The sequence below is a fragment of the Acinonyx jubatus genome, chromosome B3 (genome assembly GCF_027475565.1).
Source record: "Acinonyx jubatus isolate Ajub_Pintada_27869175 chromosome B3, VMU_Ajub_asm_v1.0, whole genome shotgun sequence".
Lineage (NCBI taxonomy): Eukaryota > Metazoa > Chordata > Mammalia > Carnivora > Felidae > Acinonyx > Acinonyx jubatus.
Genome location: NC_069386.1, coordinates 16,706,774 through 16,730,309, shown reverse-complemented (window position 1 = coordinate 16,730,309; position 23,536 = coordinate 16,706,774). Strand labels below are relative to the sequence as shown.

At 51.3% G+C, this 23,536-nt stretch overlaps 1 protein-coding gene across 2 annotated transcripts in view; it reads left to right on the top strand.

Annotated features, from left to right (window-relative positions):
* Nucleotides 1-4,402, top strand: part of FAM169BP (Protein FAM169B) — a 90,033-nt gene extending 85,631 nt beyond the window's left edge. For both annotated transcript variants that reach the window (XM_027067963.2, XM_053223616.1), the window contains exon 9: nucleotides 1,231-4,402. In XM_027067963.2, the coding sequence (XP_026923764.1) occupies nucleotides 1,231-1,413 (183 nt within the window). In that variant the 3' untranslated portion in view covers nucleotides 1,414-4,402. The remainder of the gene's footprint in view (nucleotides 1-1,230) is intronic.
* Nucleotides 4,403-23,536: the final 19,134 nt, after the last annotated feature.

The window sequence follows — 23,536 nt, the reverse complement described above, 5'->3', positions numbered from 1 at the left end:
AAGCTCTGAACCCACGAGGCCTCTCCCTCACCACCTTGGCTGTGGGCTTCTCCACGGCAGCGGGCTGTTGATTCCCACTCGGAGTCTCTGTGCTGCGGCATGAGGTGAGGCCTTCGTAATTAGACTCTTCACGGTCCTCTTCTCTGAGCTGCACAAGCTCTAACGAAGCCAGAACTAAACAGAGAACACGTGGCAATCAGCATCACCCTGCTCTCTGAAGGAAGTATTGGAAAATCTGAATTTCACATTCTGCCATGGACCAGTGTCTTTCAAGCGGAGCAAATGTGCGGACAAATTTCTTTCTTTCCTCCTCCACGCCTCTAAGCCCAGATGCTGCAAAATGGAATATGGCATTAGGTCATTGTGGAGCCCAGAGTGATGAGAGAATAGACCCACCAACAAGGATGGCTGCTAAGTATTTCTTAGTGGTCCACCTTAGTGGTCTGCTTTGAAGTGATGTGATTCCATGAGGCATCTTCCCGAAGCCAAGACAGACATTGGCCGGTATAAGATAGTTCTGATAACGCCCCTTCTCGGCCACAGAAGGGTGTTTGCTCTTGAATTCCTGAAGAATTATTAATGATTTTAAGCTCCCAAACTTAACAGTTGCAACTTGTGGGCAGTACTGCTTATTTTGGAAAGTAGATGATACGGGGATAGAAGACGCGACACCAAAGGCATGATCTATCCCAGTAAGTGCTGGATTGTTTTAGAAAAGTGGGCGGAGGAGGGGGCTCTCATTTTCTTTGGTTTGCAATGGAAAATTTGGCTCACTGACGATTCTACCAGGCCACCGAACTGACAGTATTGTGCTTTGCCTCTTTGCGGATCCCTGACTTTGCATTTAAACCTCGAAGGCCTTTGGAGGAAGCAGGAGGTGTTCAGTGTGACGTCCCGCCCGTGGGCAGGCATCTTGGGAGGTCCACATGCTCAAGCATAAGGGTGCCACCTTTTAAAGTAGTGCTTCTCGCTTTGCCCTTTCTCAGATCTCCATGGGCTGGGCTCTTCAGTTCCCTTCAGGAAGTATGTTCCCATCAGTAAATACATGTCCAGAGCATCTTAAGAACAAAATACAGTGTCCCTGTGGCTGGCTGGGGTGTTGGAACCTGGCTCAGCCGTTCTGAATCTGAGCACGCAGTGAGTGCAGGGGCCCGGCCAGGACACTGCGGGCTTGTTCCAGCCAGCATTGGAGAGCTTTGTTGATTTTTTCTTTTTTTTTTCCTGATTCAGGAGAGGACCAGCGGAGAACGGGAACAGACAAAGAGTGATGAAGACTGCGGAGTGGGAGAAGAAGCAGGGCGGCTTGGGCGAGCCTGTGGGGCCGAGCCGGCCAGGAAGGAAGCCAAGAGGACCGTGCTGGATGCAGGACTGGCCTGGGAGTCCCAGAAGAAGCACGTGCGGCCCAGCTCCTAACTCCCAGACGCCATCCTGACTCTCGTTGAGGGGCCTGTCTGGGCCCCAGGGGCCACGGGTGTGAGAGCTGCCCCTGTCACTCCATGCTCCTGTGGCCGGGAGCTGGCTTCTGTCCCTGCTGTGTTCCCCTTCGAGGAGAGGGCGACCGCACAGACCTTGACTACCTCAGGCTTGTTTTGTGGGCCCAGGTGATAGAAAGCCTGAGAAAGTGCTGCGTTCCTCAAGCACAAAGATCTAAAGAGGTACAGGTAGTTATTTTCCCAAGCTCGAATTTCAGAAGCTTGTTTGTTTAACCTAGTGTAGTTTCTGTTACTCGGGGGGCGGTTTGTAAAGATCTCACTGGAACCACACACATGTGCCTCTTTCTTGAAGCTCAGAGAAGGGCCATGCCCGTTCCAGCCTGCACTGCAGAGATCTGTTTCAGGTTTGCCCATGCCAGCCCAGATGTCACCGTGAGACCACAGACACCAGAAGGGCTTCTAGGGAGGCACATTTCTTTTCCAGAGAAACTTCAGCCACATCAGAAGCTCCCCGAGGGCAGTGGCCGGGATTGGCTGGTGCAAACCATCCATGGGTCCCTCGCTCACATCTGGCCTCGCATACAGGAGGCACTTAGAGCAGGCTCCAGGCGGGTCTCAGGATCTCAGCCATGGCCTGATTCAGAGGGGAAGCCACTGGAGGGGGCTCTGGGCTGATGGCTCTTCCAGTGTATTGGTGCCTGGAGGGAAAAGGCCCACACTGGTAAAGGTGAGTCTAAAGGTACCAGCCAACCCCCAGTGTGACAGTGGCCTCCTCGGCTACCTACATGGCCCTGCTTGGGGCGTGTGCTCGGCCGCTGTTAGGGCTTCTGAGCTGAACCAAGGGACCCCCTGCCCATAAGAGCCCAGTGAGGACAGGAGAAGCAGGCCTTCCACGGGGTAAGGCGTGGTCCAGGCTGCTTCATGAGGCCCCAGAGCCTGCTCCCTGAAAGCTGTGGCGGGGGTTTCTCTGCAGCTGGCGTAGCCTCACTGATGTTCAGTAGGATTCTAACCAGAGGAAGCTGGCTGAGTCGTCTTGGGGCAGGCATTGCGGTCCCGGCTCCTGCTTCCGTGTGAATGCAGACCTGATCTTATCCCTGGGGACACCCCTCTGGGGCTCTGCCACTATCTTTGGAGCATCCAGGCCTGTCACAGAGGGCCCTGATGACTCTGCTCCCATCTCTGGGCACGCCTACCTTGCGTTCTATATCCCAGCTGCCTGGGCTTTCCCATCAGATGCACCTGTGTCCTTGCTTCAGGGTCAGTGCTCATGCACTTGTTCTGCCATGGGCATGTGCCTTTTCCTCCCTCCCTCTGTCCTTCTGTCTTTCTCTCTGTCCTCCATTTTCTCTTTCACTCTCCCTCCTCCCCTCCTCCCTCTCTGTCACTCTCCCTTCCCTACCCCTCTTATGCACGCGTACACACACACACACACACAAACACACACACAGCTTGTCAATCAGTCTGATTCCTACTCCTACATCTAGTCTTAGATGTCCCTTCCTGACCACCTCCTTCTTCCCTTCCTACATGTTCTCAAAACACCGGGCACTCAGCTGTGAGCCCCATGAGTCACCACCAGGGTCAGCCCTGGGTCTGCTCAGTTGCTGCTTGTGTCCCCAGCGCCAGTGTAGAGGCAGTCCTCAACTGCATGGGGAATGAACGGTAATAGATCACCTCAAGGGTGAGGGGTGACAGCTTCCTTCTGTTCATCTGTTGCTAGACTCTGGAGATGGATGGAAGAACAGTTTTAGCTTTTTAGGGGTGTAGTAAATTCCTATCCTGGAGCCTGGGTTTAGGCAGGAGACCACCAGCACCAGATACTCACTGCTGTTTCCGTAAGTGGACAGAGGGCACATGTGATGGGACCTCTGTTAATTATTTATTCATCCATCTGTGTGTTCGTCCACCCATCTGTCCGTCTTTTCCTCTACCTGTTAGTCCATCTGTCTATTTACCTACCCACTTGTCTCCATCGATCAGTCCACATTTGTCCATCCATCTGTCCACATTTGTCCACCCACTCGTCTGACTATGTTTGTCCTTCCATTCATTTATCCATCCACCCACCTGTCTGTTCATCTGTCCTGATATCCATCCATCCGTCTGTCCATCCTGTTTGTCCGTCCATCCAACTGTCTATCCACGCACCTGTCTGCCCACATCTGTCCATTTGTGTATCCCTCTACTCATCCATCCATCCATCCATCCTGTTGTACAACCAATATCCAGGGGGTACGTGTGTAGTTCAGTCAGTTAAGCGTCCAACTCTTAATTTCAGCTCAGGTCAAGAACTTGCCATTCGTGAGATTGAGCCCCGCATCAGGCTGTGTTGCTGGCGGTGCAGAGCCTGCTTGGGATTCTCTCTCTCCCTCTCTCTCTGCCCCTCCCCCATGCGTGTGCATGCATGTGTGCGTACTCTCTCTGAAAATAAATACATTTTAAAAACCCTGGATATTTAACATGTTTGCTCAGGGCCAAGCTCTGTGCTGGGCACTGGGGGTAGGTATATAGATAAGTGAAATGTGATTACTGGACTCAAGGAAACCGGTCTCTCTGGAAGGGTCTCTTCTAGAGTGTTCCCTGGAGTTGTTTGTCTTACACCCATTAGAAAGAGGGAAGAGTCCAGTGGAAAGAAATAGAGTGCAGAGCTCCATATAGAGACTGCATGAAGTCCCCAGTGCATGTGGACTCTGTGTGAAGGAGGCACGGACCATAAAAGTGGACTTGCAGTGGAATCTGCGGCCAAGGGGGTGCTCTGTGTGTGGTGGCAGGCATGGCCTTTTTAACATGTGACACAATGGGTGCTGTGAACTTGACACCGTTTGGCATGAATGGCTGGTGCTTTGTGTTTACCTGGAAATGAACTGATGAAAATGTCTCAGGGGTTTGTTGAAGTTACTGTTCAATAAAAACATCCTCCCAAGGGAGAAGAACTGATGTGTTGGTGTAGTTCATTTAAAGATGTTAAACACACACACACACACACACACACACACACACACACAAACAACCCTGCAGAGTTAGAAGGAAACACACTGGGGCTCTGAGCAACCCCCTCTCTGGCCAGTGACACAGTTGGTTTAAGTCGGGCTGTGTGCAGGGTTTCCTTCCACATAGCTTGGAATGTCCATGAGGAATGTTCGTAAAGTGTGTGCGTGTGCGTGTGCGCTGTGTTGTTTTTGTTACCATAAAATTAATTTCATTCGAAGTATATAATTCCTTTTTTTTTTTAGTATATTTGCAGAGTTGTGCAATCAGCGCTCAGTCAGTACCCCAAAAAGAAACCCCGCGCCTATTAGCAGTCTCTCCCTTTCCATCCCATCCCCCCCAGCCTTAGGCAACCACAAATCTACTTTCTCTCTCTTTAGATTTGCCTGTTCAGGACATGTCCTACAGGTGGAATTATACTATGTGTGGTCATTTCCATCTGGCTTCTTTCACTTGATGTAACATTTTTAAAATTCATCCACAGTGTAGCACGCATCAGTACTTTATTCCTTTTTATAGCTGAATAACATTCCGTTGTATGGATATACCACATTTTATTTATTCATATACCAATGAATGCATTCTTAGATCGATTTCTTGGCTCTTGTCAGTAATGCTGCTATGACCTCATTCATGGCACAATTTTTATGTGGACATGTTATTCAGTTCCCTTGGGTATATACCCCAGAGTGGAGTTTCTGGGTCAGAAGGTAACCTATTTTTGAGCCATTGCCAAATTGTTTTTTTGAAGGGATGACTGCATTTGGCATGCCCTCCAGCAGTGTATGAAGGTTCCAGTCTATCCCCATACCAGCCAGCACTGGTTGCTATTCGTCTTGTCGACTGCAGCATCCTTCCTAGTGCTTGAGAGCTAGCAGGTGTCTCATTGTGGTTTTCATGTGCATTTCCCTGATGACTAACGAGGTGGAACGCCTTTCCACGGGCTTGTTGGCTCTTTGTGTGTCTTCTGTGGAGAAATGTCTACTCAGATCCTTTACCCATTTCTTTACTGGGCTGTCTTTGTATTATTGAGTTGTAACAGTTCTTTATATATTCTGGATACAAGTCTCTTTTCACATATATCATTTGCAGATATTTTCTCCTATTCTGTGGGTTGTCCGCTTCCTTGATAGTGTCACTGAAGGCACAGCATTTTGGGTTTTTGATGATGTGCAGTTTGTCCACTTTTCTTTGGTTGCTTGTGTATTTGGTGGAGTAGTAATGATTGGGTCTTAAAGTGCACTCCATCTAAAGGGAGTTATTGGGGAGAAAGTTATTTGATTCTACAATGAATACAGCAAAATCCACAAAGCAATCATTAGAAGAAAGCCATCCCTGGATCCCAGGCTCATGCCCTGTGAGAGGGGCATTGCCCTGCAGGTTGCTCCAACCCAAGCTGACCATATGATCCAGAAATTCCGCTTCTGGGTATGTAACCAGGAGAACTGAAGAGATAGGGCCACATAAAAGCTTGTACACACATGTTCAAAGCACCTTATCGATGATAGCCCCAAACTGAAATCATTCCCAAAGCCCATAGATTGGTAGACAGATCAACAAAATGTGGTAAATCCATACAATGGAATATTTAGCTATAAAAAGGAGTAAAGTACTGATGCATGCTACACTGGATAAATCTTAAACACCTTATGCTGGGGCGCCTGGGTGCCTCAATCAGTTGAGCGTCCAACTCTTGGTTTTGGTTCATAGTTCATGGGTTTGAGCCTCGCATCAGGCTGTGTTGCTGACAGTGCAGAGCCTGCTTGGGATTCTCTGTCTCCCCTTTTCTCTTTCCCTCCCCAGCTTGTTCTATCTCTCTCTCTGTCTCTCTCTCTCTAAAAAATAAGTAATAAACTTAAAAAACACATTATGCTAAGCAGAACAGCAGCAACAACAACAAAACAGATGCAGGGTGGGCAGAGGATGTTGGGAATCCGTGGTCCTATAGAAGCTTGCCTTACGAATGCAGGGTCTAGTCCTGGTGGCGGACGTTCACTGCTGTGTACTGGCTCCTTGAACAAGTTTTCTTTCAGGAAGTGGGGTTTCAGGTTATATTAGCATCAGATACTTTGTTCCAGGAAGGCTTCGGGAACATGCCCTTTGGGGCGAGGAAGAAACATAAATCCAACTGGGTGGCTACTTGCAGAAACCCTAGGGGCCCCACAGATCACGAGACAGTTTCTAAAACCCCAATTTTCTGTGAGAAGCATTATAAAACCTTTGATTTTGATTGAGTTCTCTTTCTAGGGAGAGATGGTCAGCAACTGGAGGTTTGGAAGTTAGGTGTGTGGGTTTCCATGTTGAGAAGCTGTGAAATTCCTTGGCCACTTTTATCTTCCACCTCCCGCCATTTTACACAGGGTGCAGAATGTCCCAGTGGCCAGGCAAGAGAAAGATGAGCTGGAAACCACAGCGACACAGTCACGGGTCTGCGAGCCCAGCACCCAACCGGACATCCAGGGATCTGGGCATTCTGTCATTTTCAGTATCTACTGAGACCTTATCAGAAAGAGTAATTTCCTGTAAGAAAGATCCTACAAATGGTGCAGCAACAGAAATGCTTCCCTGAATGTATTCTGCAGGCTTTCTAGAAGGTAACCTCTCCCAACAGTGACACTGGGCAGTGGGCAGATGAGCTACAGAGCTTGTGACCTTTCATAGCCTTCATTGCCCCTGACTCAAGGCACCCACGCCCCAGTGGGCAGCTCATGGCTGTTGTACAAGGTGGATACTGAGCAGATGGCTCCTTTGGTCTCTGGGTGCTTGGCCTCTGTTTGAATTCCATGGAATTGGAGGACGTGCCCTTGGATGGATGGTGGTACAGTCTTCCTGGCTCCGTGTGAATTGCAGGAATAGGCTTGGTTGTTGTTCCTACTTGGCTCTACACTTGCCTGATTTGGCAGATGTTTGCTGGATTCTCAGGTTACCAACAGAAGCGGGTAAAAACCACATCATTTCATATATATATATATATATATATATATATATATATATATATATTTCACATATATATTTCATATATGTTTCAAAATATATATATGTTCAAAATATACATATATATATTTCAAAATATATATATGAGATATACATATATATATATCTCCAAATGTGTGTATTATGTTTGTAAAGTAATTTAGAACATTTGTATAAATTAAATCTACATAAGCTACATAAGGAACTATAAGGAATATGCTTTTCATTTTTTAGAGAGAGAGCACGAGCAGGGGAGAGAGTCAGAGAGAGAGGGAGAATATCAAGCAGGCTCCATGCTCCGCGCAGAGCCCGATGTGGGGCTCCATCCCAGGACCCTGGGATCATGACCCGAGTCGAAATCAAGGGTCACATGCCTAACTGACTCAAACACCCAGGCACCCCATAAGGAACATACTTAAAGGTACCGCTGTAGGTAGAACGCGGGCCTTTTCCGGCCTCCCTCCGTGGGCATTCGTTTCTGGGGCTTCCCAGGGCAGGGCCTTGGTGAGGACGGGATGTCACCTCTTGGCTTGGGTCTGTCCTGCCCACACTGGCAGCGGCTCACGTGTACAGTTGTCCTGTCAGAGTGCCTGGTCTCAGACGCCCAGCCGCGTGGGCACCACGGGCCGCACTGGCAAGCCTTCCACACCCGACTCCTGCCCTGCGGCCCCACAGGCATCTGTGGGTGCTTCCTCGGGTCCCCCCCCCCCCCCGGGACGAGATGCTGCAGCCTGCAGATTTCCTTGTGACCTGTGCCTTGCTGTTTCTGGCCACGTGGGAAACCCTTTGCTTTCCCCTGGGACCCTTGTGGCTTTGCTGTGGGGCGGGCCCTGGCACCCCCCGTGTAACCCCCATAGTCTGGGGCTCAGGCTGCTCTTTGGGGCCTTCCCTGGGAACTCCAGGCCGGGATGGGGTGTACCTCCTTTCCACTCTGGAGCCCCCAAATCTGTCTGAGAGTTCCTGCCATCCCCTCCCATCCCACCCCTGCCCCAATGAGACCTCAAAGCCAACGAACCGGTCATTTCTTTTCCACGTCTTTCAGGGATGCCCTGTGTCCTCACATGTAGCACAGAGCCAGACTCTGAGCATGCGTTGTCAGTGCCTGGCAGAGTCCCGGTCCCCACGCTGTTGCACATTCCATCCCTCAGGGCAGGCTCCTTGGCCGATTCGCACAGTCTTCGAGCCTCCAGGGGGATGTGGGCTGCTGACGACGCACAGCTTGAAATCCCACCGTCAGAAATGTTTGCCTTTGGGGGTGCCTGGTAACCCAGGGGTTTGTGTCCCGAGACTGAAAAGAGCATGGGGCCCGGTTCCAGCCTGACCCCTCACTGGGGTCTGGGATGGCAGCTTCCTTTCTGGGGAACCTGGGGTCCTCATCAGTGAAATGAAGGCGTGAGTCAAAGTGAGTCCAGGTCTATGAACTGGCAGCGGGAGGGCCCACACCAGTATACAGGTGAGATTTGTCTGGCGACGCAGGGGTTTAGGACGCAGACACAGCTGTCCTTCTCACCATTCGCTGGCTGTGTCACTCGCCAGCTGGAGCCAGTCACGTTTGTACTTCCTTGTGACTGGCTAAATGATGACCCCCCACCGATGCCCGTGTCAGACTTCCCGGAAGCTGTAACTATATTCCCTCAGGTGGTAAAGGGGACTTCCCAGAGATCTCAGAATGGGGACATTATCCTGGATTACCTGGATGGGCCCCATGTAATCACATGGGCCCTTAAATGAGGGGGGCAGCGGGAGGTTGGCTACAAAAGACATCATTAGGGGGATGTGCTGTGAGAGAGACTCCACCCACCATCAGGGGTTTCCAGTGAGGAAGAAAGGGCCATGTGCCAGGGGATACAGGCAGCTTCTAGAACCCGGAAGAAGCCAGGAAGCAGAATCTCCCCCTGGAGCCTGAAGGAGGAACACAGTGCTGTGGACACCTTCGTTTTAGCTCCAGGAGACCACTTTCCAGAACCGTATGATAATAAACCGTGCAGTTTTAGGCCACTAAATGCATGGTTGTTTATTAACAGAGGCAATAGGAACAAGTATACCCCTAGACAGTGGTTCTCTATGGGTGCCGATTGGGCCCCCCGGGGGCATTTGGCCATGTCTGGCACCATTTTTGGTTGTCACAGTTGGATGAGGAGTGAACTGGAGCTGGTGGGTAGAAGCCAGGGAGGCCGCCCGGCATCCAAAAAGGCCGGGGTGGCCCTTGCAACCTCAAAAATTCCCCGGCCTGAAATGTCGCACCAAGGCCGAGAAACCCTGCCCCACACTAACAGATAGATGCCTTTAGCTCTCAAGTCCTGGGTGTCTGCAGACTTGCTCCGTCATGGCTTCAGAGCAAGCTGAGAGCTCGGGTCTTGAGACACGGATGGACCACTTTAAACTGCTACTTATGGAGCACTTGTGCTGGCTTAGTTTCTGCACAGAGGATTTAAGGAACCCCGGGACTGTTGGAAACTCCGAGATGAGGACGGGGCTTGCAAGCTGACCCGGCAGAGACCAGGCCAGTGCTTGGGGATGCTTCACATCTCGGGCCTTCCTACTGTGCTGACTGGTGAGCAAGTTCTTCCCCGTTTAGAAGAGAAATCACAGCGTGGGTATAGTTGAAGTCCACGGTAAGGCTGGGAAAGCGCCCCGGAAGATTCAGACCTGCATGGCAACATTAGAACTTGATTTTCCTCTTGATCTGTATCTTGAAGCCCTCATTCTGGCTGGTGGCAGATGAGCGGGAGACACGGGACCTTGATACAGACTTGCAGAGAGCAGGAACCTCTCTCACTCCGGGCAGTTTCCGGAGCATACCCACGGCGGCCACATGATGGCATCCTTGAGCACAAACCAAAGCCTGCTCCGCCCGGGACCGCAGCCCCAAGTGGGGGTCCTGGGGCCGTGGACACCCACCTGCCTTCCTGCAGAAACGGAAGATGCCCAGCCTGGCCAGGGTGGGCGTCTTTAGTTGTGGTTGGAAACACCAAGCTTTATAAAGAAATAGTGGCGCAGGCTGCACATACCTGCCTCTGTTAACTGGTTTTGTTATGGTACTAATTTGCCACCCCAGCCCCTGAATTTCAGTGATGTGGCAAGACAGACTTCTTTTTCCTTCCTTTTTTTTATTTATTGTTTTTTTAGTGTTTATTTTTGAGAGACAGAGAGACAGAGTGCGAGCAGGTGTCAGGAGAGACAGAGAGACAGAGTGCGAGCAGGTGTCAGGAGAGAGAGAGGGAGACAGGCTCTGAGAATCTGAATCTGAAGAGAATCAGAATCCGAAGCGGACTCCAGGCTCTGAGCTATCATCACAGAACCCGGTGCAGGGCTCGAACTCACAGACTGTGAGATCATGACCTGAGCCAAAGTCGGACACTCAACCAACTGAGCCATCCAGGTGCCCCCTTTACCTTTTCTTTTCTTTTTTTTTTTAGAGTGAGAGAGAGAAAGTGGGAGTGGGAGGGACAGAGGGAGAGAGAGAGAATCTTAAGTAGGTGCCACACTCAGCAGGGAGCCTGATGCGGGGCTTGATCCCACAGCCCTGGTATCATGACCTTAGCTGAAATCAAAAGTCAGATGCTTAACCGACTGAGCCACCCAGGCACCCCAGCTGGGACTTACTTATTCTTAAGAAGGGCTCAAATCTCTCTCATTTTAAAGGAGAAAATGTTTAGCTTTCATTGTGAGTCCAGGGGTGCAGACATGTTCCAAGTTTCCCCATTTCTTCATTAACCCCACACGCTTGCCCACACAGAAATAAAGACAAGGAGCCCCCAATGCTCTCAAATGCAGCCTGCCTCCTTTCGCTGCTGGGGAAACTGGGAGGCCTCGCCTGCTCCCCAGACCCTTCACAGGCCGAGTGCTTTCGCGATGCTGTCTTGAAAGGGAACGAATGGAAAACTGTGAGGTAAACACACACCCGCCTGCAGTGAGTGTCCTACTGACGGAGGGAATGGCGCCATCTTGGTTCCCTTGTACCCATTTGTGTGGCCCATCAGCATTGGGATGCAGGGGACTGGGAAGATCATTCCCTTTGGTTCTCTCTCTCTCTTAAAAAACCCGCTCTATCGAGGCATAATTGACACACAGCAGACTGCACATATTTAACGTGTACAATTTGATGAGTTTGTGCACATGCCCACACCCGTGAAGCCATCACCACAGTATCAGGGTAATGGACTCATCTGTCACCTCCAGAAGTTTCCTGTGTCCCTTTTGATTGGTGTAAAAACACTTCCCACGAGATCTAACCCCTTCACCAGTTTGAAGTGTCTAATACAGTACTGCTGACTGGAGGTGCTCTGCAGTATGTTAGCTCTGTAGAACTCATTCTTGTTACATAACTGGAATTTTATACCCACTGAACAGTATCTCCCTTTCCCCCTCCCCCAGCCCCTGGTAACCAGAATTCATGCCTCATATGCACGGAATCCTGCAGTATTTATCCTTCGGTGTCCGCCTTATTTCATTCAGCAGAATGTTCTCCACTGTCATGCATGTTGCCACAGAGGTCAGGATGTGCTTCTTTAAGGCTGAATAACATTCCATTGCATGTTTACACCACATTTCCTTTATCTGTTCATTTATTGATGGGCACTTGGTTTCCATGTCTTGGCCATCATAAGTAATGCTGCAATGAACAAGGGGGTGCAGATACCTCTTCCAGATCCCGATTTCAATTCTTTCTCTTTAAAGGTGCCTCCCAGAGCAGCACTCTTCCAGCCAGACTCATTAAAAAAACTTTTTTTTAACGTTTATTTATTTTTGAGAGAGAGAGAGAGTGTGAGCAGGGGAGCGGCAGAGAGAGAGAGGGAGTCACAGAATCTGAAGCAGGCTCCAGGCTCCGAACTGCCCAGAGCCCGACACGGGGCTCTAACCCATGAACTGTGAGATCCTGACCTGAGCCAAAGTCGGATGCTTAGCTGACGGAGCCACCCAGCGCCCCCAGCCAGACTCATTTTTGACATTTGATGGCATTGAATTTTTCTTACTCAGCACATTCCCTTCCTTCTGTCTCCACTATGTGTGTGTGGGGGGCTCCCAGGAGGCCCAAACCCAGCTTCCCTGGGGAAGGGTGCATTGACTGACTTGTGGGTGAACTCGCGGGGGAGGAATGCAGGTCCTGGCCCCGGTGTACTCCTCTGCCCGGGCCCCAGGCTCCCTCTCAGCTCTCCTAACCTTTCAGCAGCCTCCCCTGGGAGACGGGTTCAAGAAACGCTGGGGACCAGGGACCTAGGGACAGGTCACCATCCAGCTGTGATTTGGACTCCCTTCTCCCCTTCTCATCCTTCATCACTTTGGCCCCATTTTCTAGATTCTTCCTTTGAGGGGTTTGTACCCTGTGTCCTTAGAGCTAGGAACCTGAATTGACCCAGTACTTTGAGGTGGGAATATTCTTGGTCAAGTAAGAGAGACGTTGTATCAGGAGTCAGGGGACTGTGACCTAGCCCATCTCTGCCCCACCAGGTGGGTGAGGTGGGAAGCCACGGATCCTTCTCGGGCTGGCTTCCATCTCTGTACAGGGAGGCGCTCCCTTTGGGTGTCGTGAAGTCTCTTCCCATCTCTCCACGGAGGCTCACACTACTATACATCTGTTTAGCTGGTCAGAGTGACTGTGGGTAATGATGCGTGTGTGGCTGTGGCTCCCCCGGGGCTGCCTTGGTCTCCTCCACCCGGAGCATCATGGAAATAATCACGCAAGAAGGAAGTTAGGGACCTGGGATGAATAAACGGCCAGGCAAGAGCATGCTGGAAACCACCGAGGGTCTTGTGGCTTCTGAATGCCGTCTTACCTCGGTGAGGGTAGCAGCTGAGGGAGCTGTGTTAGGGCTCTCCAGAGAAGGAGAATTAATGAAGTATTTATCTCCCTCTCCACCTACCCACCTACCTGCATACTACCTACCTACCTTTCTAGCTCTAAAAAGAGATTGACTGTAAGGAATTGGCTCATCTAATTCTGGAGGCCGAGAAGTTCTAGGTTCTGCCATTTTCAAGCCGGAGGCCCGGGAAAGTTGGTGTAAATCCAGTGTGGGTCTGAAGGGCTGAGAATCGGGAGTGAGGCGTGTGTCAGTTCTCATCTAAGCGGGGGAGACTGATGTCTCAGGAGACTGAAGTCTTAGGTCATGCAGCCAGGTATAGTGGTATGGAGTCAGGTATAGAGAGAGAGAATGAATGAATGAGAATTCCCTCTTTCTCTACCTTTTCGTTCTCTTCAGGCCCTCAGTGGATTGGACGGTGCCCAACAGGTGGGGAGGGCCACTTTCATCACTCGGTCTCCCGATTCGAGTGCCAGTCGCGTCCGGAAACACCCTCACCCCAAGGTGACACACAAAATGAACTACCCCGATGCTGCGGCAGAACCAGCAGCCTTGTGATGGAGGGAAGGGGACCAAGCTGTAAGCCGGCAGTGCCATGGCCACATGTGGGGCCTGCTCTCCATGCCTGCTGCTCCAGAGGGCTCTGACTTCCCTCGCCTAGAGCCTGGAGTGCATGGGGGATGGTCGGCGTGCTGGAGAGGACTGTCGCGGGACAGCACGGTGACTGCGTCCTGGTGCAGCCATCGGCGCTGATTCCCCAGAGAGAGCCGGTGGGCCCTGCCTGGGGTGTGAGGGGATGTTGGGTGGGTGCAGTGGCCACTTCGAATAGTTCTGAGTTGATTTGGACATGAGTCTTCATTTGAGGAAGGGTGAGACTGTTTCGATTTAAAGGTGTGGTATGAAGATGATGTTTAAAACTCATTTTGGGGAGGCGCCTGAGTGGCTCAGTCGGTTAAGCATCCGACTCTTGATCTCAGCTCAGGTTACAACCCCAGGGTCGTAGGATTGAGCTCCGTGTCGGGCTCTGTGCTGGGCATGGAGCCTGCTTAAGATCCTCTCTCTCCCTTTCCCTCTCTAAAAAACAAACAAACAAACAAACAAACAAACAAACAAACACCCCCCAACCGTTTTTGTAAGCATCATAGGCAAGTTAACTTAAGAAAAGTATGTAGGTGATAGTGCAAGTGGCCAAATTTCAAGAGTGATGTAGGTGAGACAGAGGTTGGCATCCAAAAGACTTACTCGGAAGGATGTCTGCAGCCAGCGAATGGACCAGCAAGGGCCTGCGGTGGGGATTTCTGCATCTTCCGGTCTCCTCCCCCCCTACACCTCTCTTGGGCCTGTGATAATTTTCTCTCCGTGATTCTTACACTGCAAGGACAGTAGGAAGGCGGGCAAACGGGCAAACGCACACGTGGAGTCTGGAGATGAGGTTCGGTGTTCCGGCTCTGCTGCTTTCCGGGCAGGGGATCCTGGACGAGCAGTTTAACCTGGCAGGGCCTCAGTCTCCTCATCTGTGAGATGGGGATCATGAGATCCTGGCCCCCAGGGTTGGTTGGGTGATCCCACGTGCTGACGTGTGCAAAGACCACTCACCTGTAAGGCACGTGCCGCCGGATGGTCAGGTTGGCTGTTCTGCTTGGGATGGGCAGGTGACCCAGACCTAGGCCAGTCAGAGCATGAGTTGGTCAAGACAGAGGGAGGCTCAGCTGCCTGAAGAGAGGCTGGTGAGAGGTGAGGGTAGCAAGGCTGCTGTCATCTTGTGGCTACAGGGGAGGGCCTGGAAAATGGAACTGGAGTTGAGAGATGGACGGACACCAGAGCCTAATGGCTTTGACTGAGCCCCTGAATCCAGCTGCACCTGAAGCTAGGAGTTTTCCAAGAGATAAACATTTCTCTTTCGCCTAAGCCAGTTTGAGGTGTTTTTTGTTGTTGTTGTTGTTACTTGAAACCAAGAGTCCAGACTGAGGTTCTTTTTGTCTCCAATTTACTCTTTTGTAAAAATGTAAGGAAAAGAGGTTACACACAACTATTTACGGTTAGAGCTGTACTGGCCTTCAGGGCAATATAATTCTGTTCTTTTTCTTGACCTGGGACCTCCATGGGCCTTGGCACTTTTGCCTCAGTGGACCCCTTTCTCCATTAAAAAAAATTACATTTTGCTACTTTGTTATCATAAAGATGAACATAACCCAGAACAGAGTGTATCTTTTTTTTTGTGTGTTCCTTATTTTATTTTTAATGTTTTATTTTTGAGAGAGAGAGAGAAAGCACAAGTCGGGAAGGGGCAGAGAGAGGGAGAGAGAGAGAGAGAGGGAGAGAGAGAATCTGAAGCAGGCTGCAGGCTCGAGCTGTCAGCACAGAGCCCAACTTGGGGCTCGAACCATGAACCACAAGATCATGACCTGAGCCAAAGTCGGACACTTAACTGACTGAGCCAACCAGGGACCCCTGTTTCCTTATTTTAAAATAAAACATTTCCTTGGGCAGAGTGCCTGTTGTGTTAATAGATAAGTCAACTCTGAGAGTGCTAGCTTTTCTCCTGCTTGTATACATTTTTATCATGGGCAAACATTTGTAATGAATACTTAGTTCCTAGTTACAAGGAAATCGCCTTTTTCAATTGATGTATAATGCAGTTAAGAGCCATATCAACTGGGACCCAGTTCTTAACAGGGCAGGTATACACAATTTTGTAGATTTTTGGTGGGTGGGGTTCAAGGATTAATCACTTCTGAATGGGTGAACTTATTTATGGTTTCATTGGCTGTGATGTGGGGAAGCACAGAGCAGTGCTCACTTCTGATTGGCTGAATACCCCTGTTGTCTGATTGGACTGAATGTGATAGGCTATTACTAAGAGCACTGCTCACTTCTGATTGGCTGAACACATGTGCTGGCTTATTGGCCTAGGTGTCGGGACAGAGGCTGCATGCTCAAAACTGCAGGCTGAGACAACAGGCCTGTCTTGGAGTCATGCTGGTCGTAGCAGTGCAGAAGCTTCTCGTTTGTGTTCCTAAATCTCCAGCATGAAATGCCCTCAGCACGAGTCTTTCTGCGAAGGTTGTGGAACACACACGAACATTAATTTTGCAGAGATGATTTCCAGCTGGCCCTCTGTGAACGTGGGCAGTAGGTATCCTGCCCTGAATGCCTCGCTCATGCTGTGGTTGGAACTAAGGGTCTTTGCAGCGTCAGCAGGCCTGGGGCTGGGTATGACTTTGTCTCCTGGTGGATTCCAACCCATGACAGCATGGTGGTGGGAAAGCCCCAGCGCTCAGCTCTTAGATTTCTCCCTTGTCCTCCAAGTCCCTCTCCCGCTTTTCCTAAGAGAGTGGCCAGCCCGAGGTCCTGGACCTCTGCCAGTGTAACTGCAGTCAGATAAGTGCAGACCACGGGGGGCTTTCCAAATGTTTAGGAAGAAGCAGTCCAGCCTAAATAATTGGCTTTTGGTTTTGTTTGAAAATAACTGTGAGGTTTAAGCAGTGGGTCTGAGTGGGGCCCTAGACGAGCAACATCAGCATCACCAAGACTGTAGTAGAAATGCAGATTCTCAGGCCCCACCCCAGACGAACAGATCAGAACCTCCAGCTGTGGCCCAGGAATCTTGGTTTTAGCAAAGCCTCCAGGTGACCTTGCTGCATGCTCAGGTCTGTGAACCTGTGCCTTTTTGAGGTCTCTAATCAAAAGAACAGTCTTTCCCTCTCTGGAAGAGGCCTTTAGTAACAGCCGAGCAGACAGGCACAGTCCAGGCAGGCTGGTGCTAGCCCTGGCAGGAGGACCTGAGACCCGAGAGACCCCCCCGCAGTGAGTTCCAGACAGCCGGGGGATGGGGGGGGGGTGTCCCAGGAACCCTGTCCAGTGTCCCCGGTGGGTCCCTCACCAACATCCAAGCCAAATAGGTCAACCCCCTGTACACGTTTTGGCTTTTACTTCTGTTAGTGATGTGGCAGCGGTAGCCATTCTTGTTACCTAAGAAACTCGGGAGGCCGTGTCATAGGCGCTGTGACCACGGATGGGGAGGGACCACGTCCCCGCGCAAAAGATCTGGCGCGGCATGGGGATCTCCGCAATTGCCTGACACGGCCACTAGATGGCGCTGTTGCACTTTCCTGCGGGCCCCGCGTGGCGCGCGGGCACCGCCTCTCCGCTTCCCCTGGTTCCAGCAGAGTCCCCGAAGAGAAATAACAACGTGCCATTGTGAGCTGGGGCCTCTTTCACTAAGATGTTCAGGAAATGATATGCAGCCAGCAGGCTTAGGCCAGAGGGAACTCCAACTGTGGGATTGTAGCTGGAAAGCTCTTTAGGACTTTACAAGTCTCCCTCCCCACGCACTGCATGCCGCGTGCCCCCCTCCCCCCGCACTCCCAGCCCTAGCCCCTTGGGGTGGCATAGTTCAGGCCACAGGCCCTAATATCCATTGGTGGAGGCGGGCTCATACAAGTGGCAACAGGCTGGTTTCTTCTCTGGGAAGGCCTCTTTCTTGTTCTTTCGTGGATCTGTGTGTCAATTTAGCGGCGACAGGGAGTAAAAGGAAACACACCACGGAGTGGACAAGGACCTGGGAAGGTCTCCACAGGGGAAGAACCGTGTGCTGGGTTTGAGGGCACCGGGCCAGGGCTCGTGAATGAGTGGGCCTGCGGGCGTTGGGGGGTGAGTAGGAGAGAAGGCAAGCCCCAGGCGGTCGCAGGGTTCAGGACCAGCTGCAGGTTGGAGGCAAAGGTCAGTGTCAGTGCCTGGCAGTGGGTGTCGCATGGGAGGCTGCGTGGAGTTCTGGGTGAGGGAGGGCCACATCTAGTGACCCTGCCCGGGACTTGGCAGTCTCCTTGGAAGGTGAGGCTGTACTAGTAATAAGCACAGCACCAGCCCTGACAGTAAGACGCTGTCTGTGTGCTGGGCATTGCTCTAAAAGAAGTAACTCGTGTGATGCCCCAGCACAGCCCACAAGGGAGGGACTGTTGTGGACCAGTTTACAGGTGAGGGAATACAGGTACAGACAGTGTGAGTCAGGCCACACCCGACCAAGGGCAGAGGGAGGGTCCACCCCCGGCTTTCTGTTTCTACAAATCCTGGCCACAAAGCTGGTGGCCCCAAGGCCTCTTGGAGCGGTCCCTGGATGCTGTGTCCACACAAGGGGCGGCTTGAGACGTCTTGACGTTCGTCCCTTCTCTTCGGCTTTAGAGGAGCCAGAGGGCCCCAGTGCTCTGGGGTCACATTGCTCTGCTGGAATGCCCACCTCCCCGCCCCCCACCGTCAGCTGCACAAGTCCGGAGGCTGCCTGAGGAGACCAGATCAGTCCCCGAAGGGCACAGCTTTGATTCCGTCAGGGAGGTTTAAAAGAAAGCGCTCAGGCAGCTAAGACCGCCCGTAGGCCTGGGTGAGACTGCAGTGTTGAGATTCTGGCTTCCTCTCAAGAAGAGAAACCTGCCCACAGGTGCAGGAGGCAAGACCAGGTGAGGGCGAGAAGCCAGCCAGAGCCGGGTGTGTCCCGGGGAACCCCAGGGAACCCCAGGGAGAGGAACCGGCGGGAGCAAGAAGTCCAAGTGCAAGAACAGTGGTGTGAATGGTCTCATCTGCGTGAGTGGCACCCCCTTCACCCAACTGCTGGGACCCCGGCCCCTCCTCTGCTTCCTGCTCAGGGCTAACTCCTCCGTACCATCCACACCTGTCAGGACCGCCCCCAAAATGCCTCACTCCTCACGCTCCCGCAGCAATGCTTCCGTTTCCCTGAAACACATTCTATTTTCAGTCTCCCACTTTACGTCTTCTTACATCTTTTGAGCTTCTCCCTTGGAGCTTCCAGCAGCTTGTGGTGATGAATTTCCTTGTGTGATTTCCAGTGCATCATCTGCTGCCTCCTCCTCCAGTCTCTAAACTCTGAGATAGTCAGTTTCGATCCCCACTATGCTGGGGCCTAGGGAAGCTTCTGGAATGCAGTGGGTACTGGAGAAGATCAGAAGGGCTCCTCTCCTGGGCCCATGTGGTGCTGCCCCTGCCTGATCCCATGTTGCTGGGACATTCTCTACCCCTGCCTGTAGTCGCTTGAGATCAGATTTGAAAGCCAAGATTTAAAAAAAAAAATTTTTTTTTCTAAATGTTTATTTTTGAGAGAGAGAGAGCGAGAGCACGAACAGGGGAGGGACAGAGAGAGAGGGAGACACAGAATCCAAAGTAGCTCCAGGCTCTGAGCTGTTAGCACAGAGCCTGACATGGGGCTCGAACCCACAAACCGTGAGATCATGACCTGAGCTGAAGTTGGACGCTCAACCGACTGAGCCACCCAGGCTCCCCGAAAAACCCAAGTTTTTATTTGGAATTAATTTTAAATGGAAAGGAGTTGGCAAAACTACAGATAGCACAGAGGGGCATCCTTGTATCGCTTACCCAGATTTGCTCTGTGCGTAATGTTTTTTGCTGACCCATTCAAAGTCTTTACATATATCATGGCCTTTTAAACCGGAAGATTTCAGTGTGTGTATCTCCTAAGAATGGAAGTGATTGCTCGTGTGATCACAGCAGTTATCAATATCGATTTTATTGGTACAGTGCTTTCGTCTAATCTATCTGTATTCTAATCTGTCACTTGAGCTAATAATGTCCTTTGTAACATGATTCCCCCCGCCCCCCCAGTAATACCGGATGCAGTTGAGGAACAGATATTGCATTTATTAGACCCCTTAATCTGGAATGTTTCCACAACATTTCTTTCTTTCATGACATTGGCATTAAACATTTTTTAAAATTTATTTATTTTGAGAGAGACAGAGACAGTGTGAGTGGGGGAGGGGCAGAGAGACAGAGAGAGAGACAGAGAGAGAATCCCAAGCAGGTTTTGTGCCTGCCAGGACGGAGCCCAACGTGGGGCTTGAACTCACGAAACCTTGAGATCGTGACCTGAGCCGAAACCAAGAGTCAGACGCTTCACCCAGTGAGCCACCCAGGGGCCCCCATGACGTTGGCATTTTTAAAACATATGGTTCCTCTGCTTTTTTTTTTTTTTTAAAGTAGGATGTGCTTTGTTCTGTGCTTGTCCAGCGTTGCCGTGTGCTCGTGCCGGGGCACGGCAGAGGTGCTGTTGTTCCTTCTAGGGTGTACCATCTGAAGGGAGAGACTTAAGTCAGAACCTTCCTCAAGCACCTTCTCCTAGCTTGAGCTGGTTCTGCTTCTCTTTGCTGCTACAGGATCTGTGCAAATGCTGTTATTGCCAAGAGGTGGCTCATTTTCAATGTGGGCTCTGCAAAAAAGAAAAAAAATAGTCTTTCTTCTCAGCTGTGGTTGCAAGACCTGAATGAGCCTCCTGGCTTCTGGCAGGAAGTTCTGACTTCAGGCATGAGTGATGCTGGAGGTTCCCACGCCTCCCAGACATCACCTCTTCTGTGCTTACTGACAGGGCTACACTGTAAAGCCCTCCCCAAGGGGCAGATCCGGGCTGGGAACAATCTACCTTCTACCTCCTTGGCAGTGTTGTTGCATACTTTTTAAAACAGTCCAATGTGTGTTGTGCCGTGAACGGCAGGGGTTTAGAGAAAACGCTTGGAAGGCTTCCTTCCTCACACTTGGAGTTTTAAAATGCTAATGTCCCAAGAAGAGGGCACACTGGGAGCTGTTACTGGCCATGGGCTACCGGAGGTGACCCAGCAATGGAGTGTCACTGGAGAGGGGACTGTGGAGGCGTGGGGCCCTGGGACTACAGCAGTGACGCCCTCTAGGTGGCCCCTTTCTACACGGTTCTTGCCAGTCCCAGCAAAGAAAGAAAACACATCTTTTTTGCCTTAAAGCGCCCTTTGGGAAGGCAGCCCGGGGAGTTGGAAAGAGTGCCCGAGTCTGAGTCTCAGGTTCAAATCTTGGTTCTAGGCCTGATTAGTGTGGGGCCTTGACTGCCTCTCGGTCTCTCCTGGGTTCAAAGTTTGTAGCCACGAGAGAGGAATGAATGTTTGCACACAGTTGGTGCTTCCACATGGGGAGACCTTTCCCCCCTCCCACCTCCTGGCTGCCTTTTCCCTTCACGCCCCCAGCATGGAGACGGGAGGAGGTGCTGGATGTGTGGCCGTGACCCAGGCCTGAGTGGGCATAGGCATCTGTAAATGCTGGTGACGTTGGCATTTTTGACTACTGCTGGTTTGGCATTGTTCTGAGGGCCCCCAGGATTTGTTTTGGGCAGGTGTAGTAAGACACGCAGAAGCAGAAATATGATTGTCCTGAAGAAGTTTATCATATTCACGGTTCTCTAGGGCCAGGGACGCAGGACTCCACCCAGGGCCACATAGGGCAGCACCACGGTTGATCAGGAGGCAGAGAGACAAGGGAAAGTGGGTAAGAGCATTCATTGTGGTTTCCATGGGAGGAATGCATGAGGCAGGTTAGGCAGGCTTAGGATTGGCTGGTTTGAATAGTTTCTGGGCTCTGGGGCATAGGGTCTGTCCCTAGTTATCTGGGACCTGTGGTCCTGGCTGATCAGGGCAGGGGCATAGCTGCTCTGAGTGTGCTGGCCTGATAGAGGAGGAATTTGGGGGTGTGGGCACTGGATTGGCCGGTTTGTATATGAAGAGTGTCCTTGATGTCATGGAATTGTTCAGGAACTGGCTAACCCTTGAAGGGGCGGTCCCTGCAAGGTCAGCCAGGCCCCAGATGTCAAGGCGTTGCAATACAGACAGTAAAAGACGTGATCAGTACAGGCGGTTTCCATCCCCAGTACGGAGGAAGGTCGAACTTTGGGGATCCCACCCATCAAGGCTGTACAAGGCCACGGCTTGCGTTTATGGTATTCTAGACTGCGTGGTTGACTGCCACAGATAAAGACTTCCTGGGTGACTGCAGAAAGGCTGGACTTTTCATTCAAATGGAGGAACTTCCTGCATTACATAAAACTCAGTGGGGCAGGGCGAGTGTGGACACCTTGTCAACAGCCTCTCTTTAGTCTGTTTCTCGCTCAGTCTGCCAGGGCGATCACCAGGGATTCTGGCCTGGGGTGGGCTGGAGATGCCCAGGAGAAGAGTGACCCTTCTGGAGGAGATTCTGCATCTGTGTTGTGTCTCCTTGGGGTTTATATTCTTTCAGATGGTAGCTTGGAAAGGGAAGGGAAACATTGTACAGACAACTCCGGAATGTAAGAGTTTAGAGCTCAGGGTTTTGTTTGTAACTGGGCGTGAGAGCATCCTAGGTCACCAGCTCCAGCCCTGGGCAGTACTCAAGTGGCCTTGCATGTTATTTCCTGTGTGTACATACATGTGTATGCATGTGTGTGTGTGTGCACATGGTCAGAGCTCTGTGCGTTCTAGGGGTGAGGGTGAAGTCAACGTCCAAGGCCACGGGTGGGCCCCGAAGTGCGCATATTTGGGGTGGAGACAGGAGAGTGTCATTAAGAGTGACACTGTCTGGGGGCACCTGGGTGACTCAGTTGGCTGAATGGACTCAGTTGGACTTTGGCTCAGGTCACGATCTCATGGTTTGTGGGTTCGAGCCCGTCATCAGGCTCTGTGCTAACAGCTCAGAGCCTGGAGCCTGCTTCAGATTCTCTCTCTCTCTCTCTCTCTCTCTCTCTCTCTCTGTCCCTCCTCCACTCACACTCTCTATCTTGCTCACACTGTCTCTCTCTCTCAAAATAAATAAATAAAAAACAAAAGGGCGACTGACCGATATGCCAGGAGGAGTGTCTGGCTGGACATCAACAGCTGGGCTTGGGTAGTTGAAACTCTGCCAGAGAGACAGTAGCACGTTGGTCAAGCCAAAGTTAGTAACGCTCCTTCATCCAGCCTTTAAGTTTCTCCAGAGAACGTTCCTTCCACCCCACCCTCCCTTCCATACCTACTGTGAGTCAGTCACTGGGTCTTAGGCACTGGGGGCCACGCAGTGAACAAGAAAAGACCCACTGCCTGCCTGGATGGAGTTTGTAACCCAGACCGGGTTTCCCACTCTCAGCAGCATTAACCTTTGGGCTGGATGACTCTTCGCTGTGGGGGGTGAGCTGTGCGCCATCAGGAGCTTAGCACATCCCTCTAACATGCTGGATGCCCGTAGCGTCGCCCTTCTCTCTGCAGCTTTGACAATCAAAAGATGTCCCCAGATATTACTCAACGCCGCCTGGGTGACACAGACCACATCGGTTGGGAACCAGTGATCCGATGGGTCCATCTCTGCAGCAAAGCTTATATGGCATGGGAAGGGCTTCAGTGGGACTCTATTCAGGGCTGTTCTAGAAGCTGGGCAGCGGAACGTGAAGTCAGTTCTCACCTGCCTGTTGATCAGGTAATTGACACCAGGCCCCCTAAAACTCCAGTCAAGGGAAGACCTGTCTTCATATGGTGGGAGGATCATTACGACACCAAAATAAAGTAGGTGGAG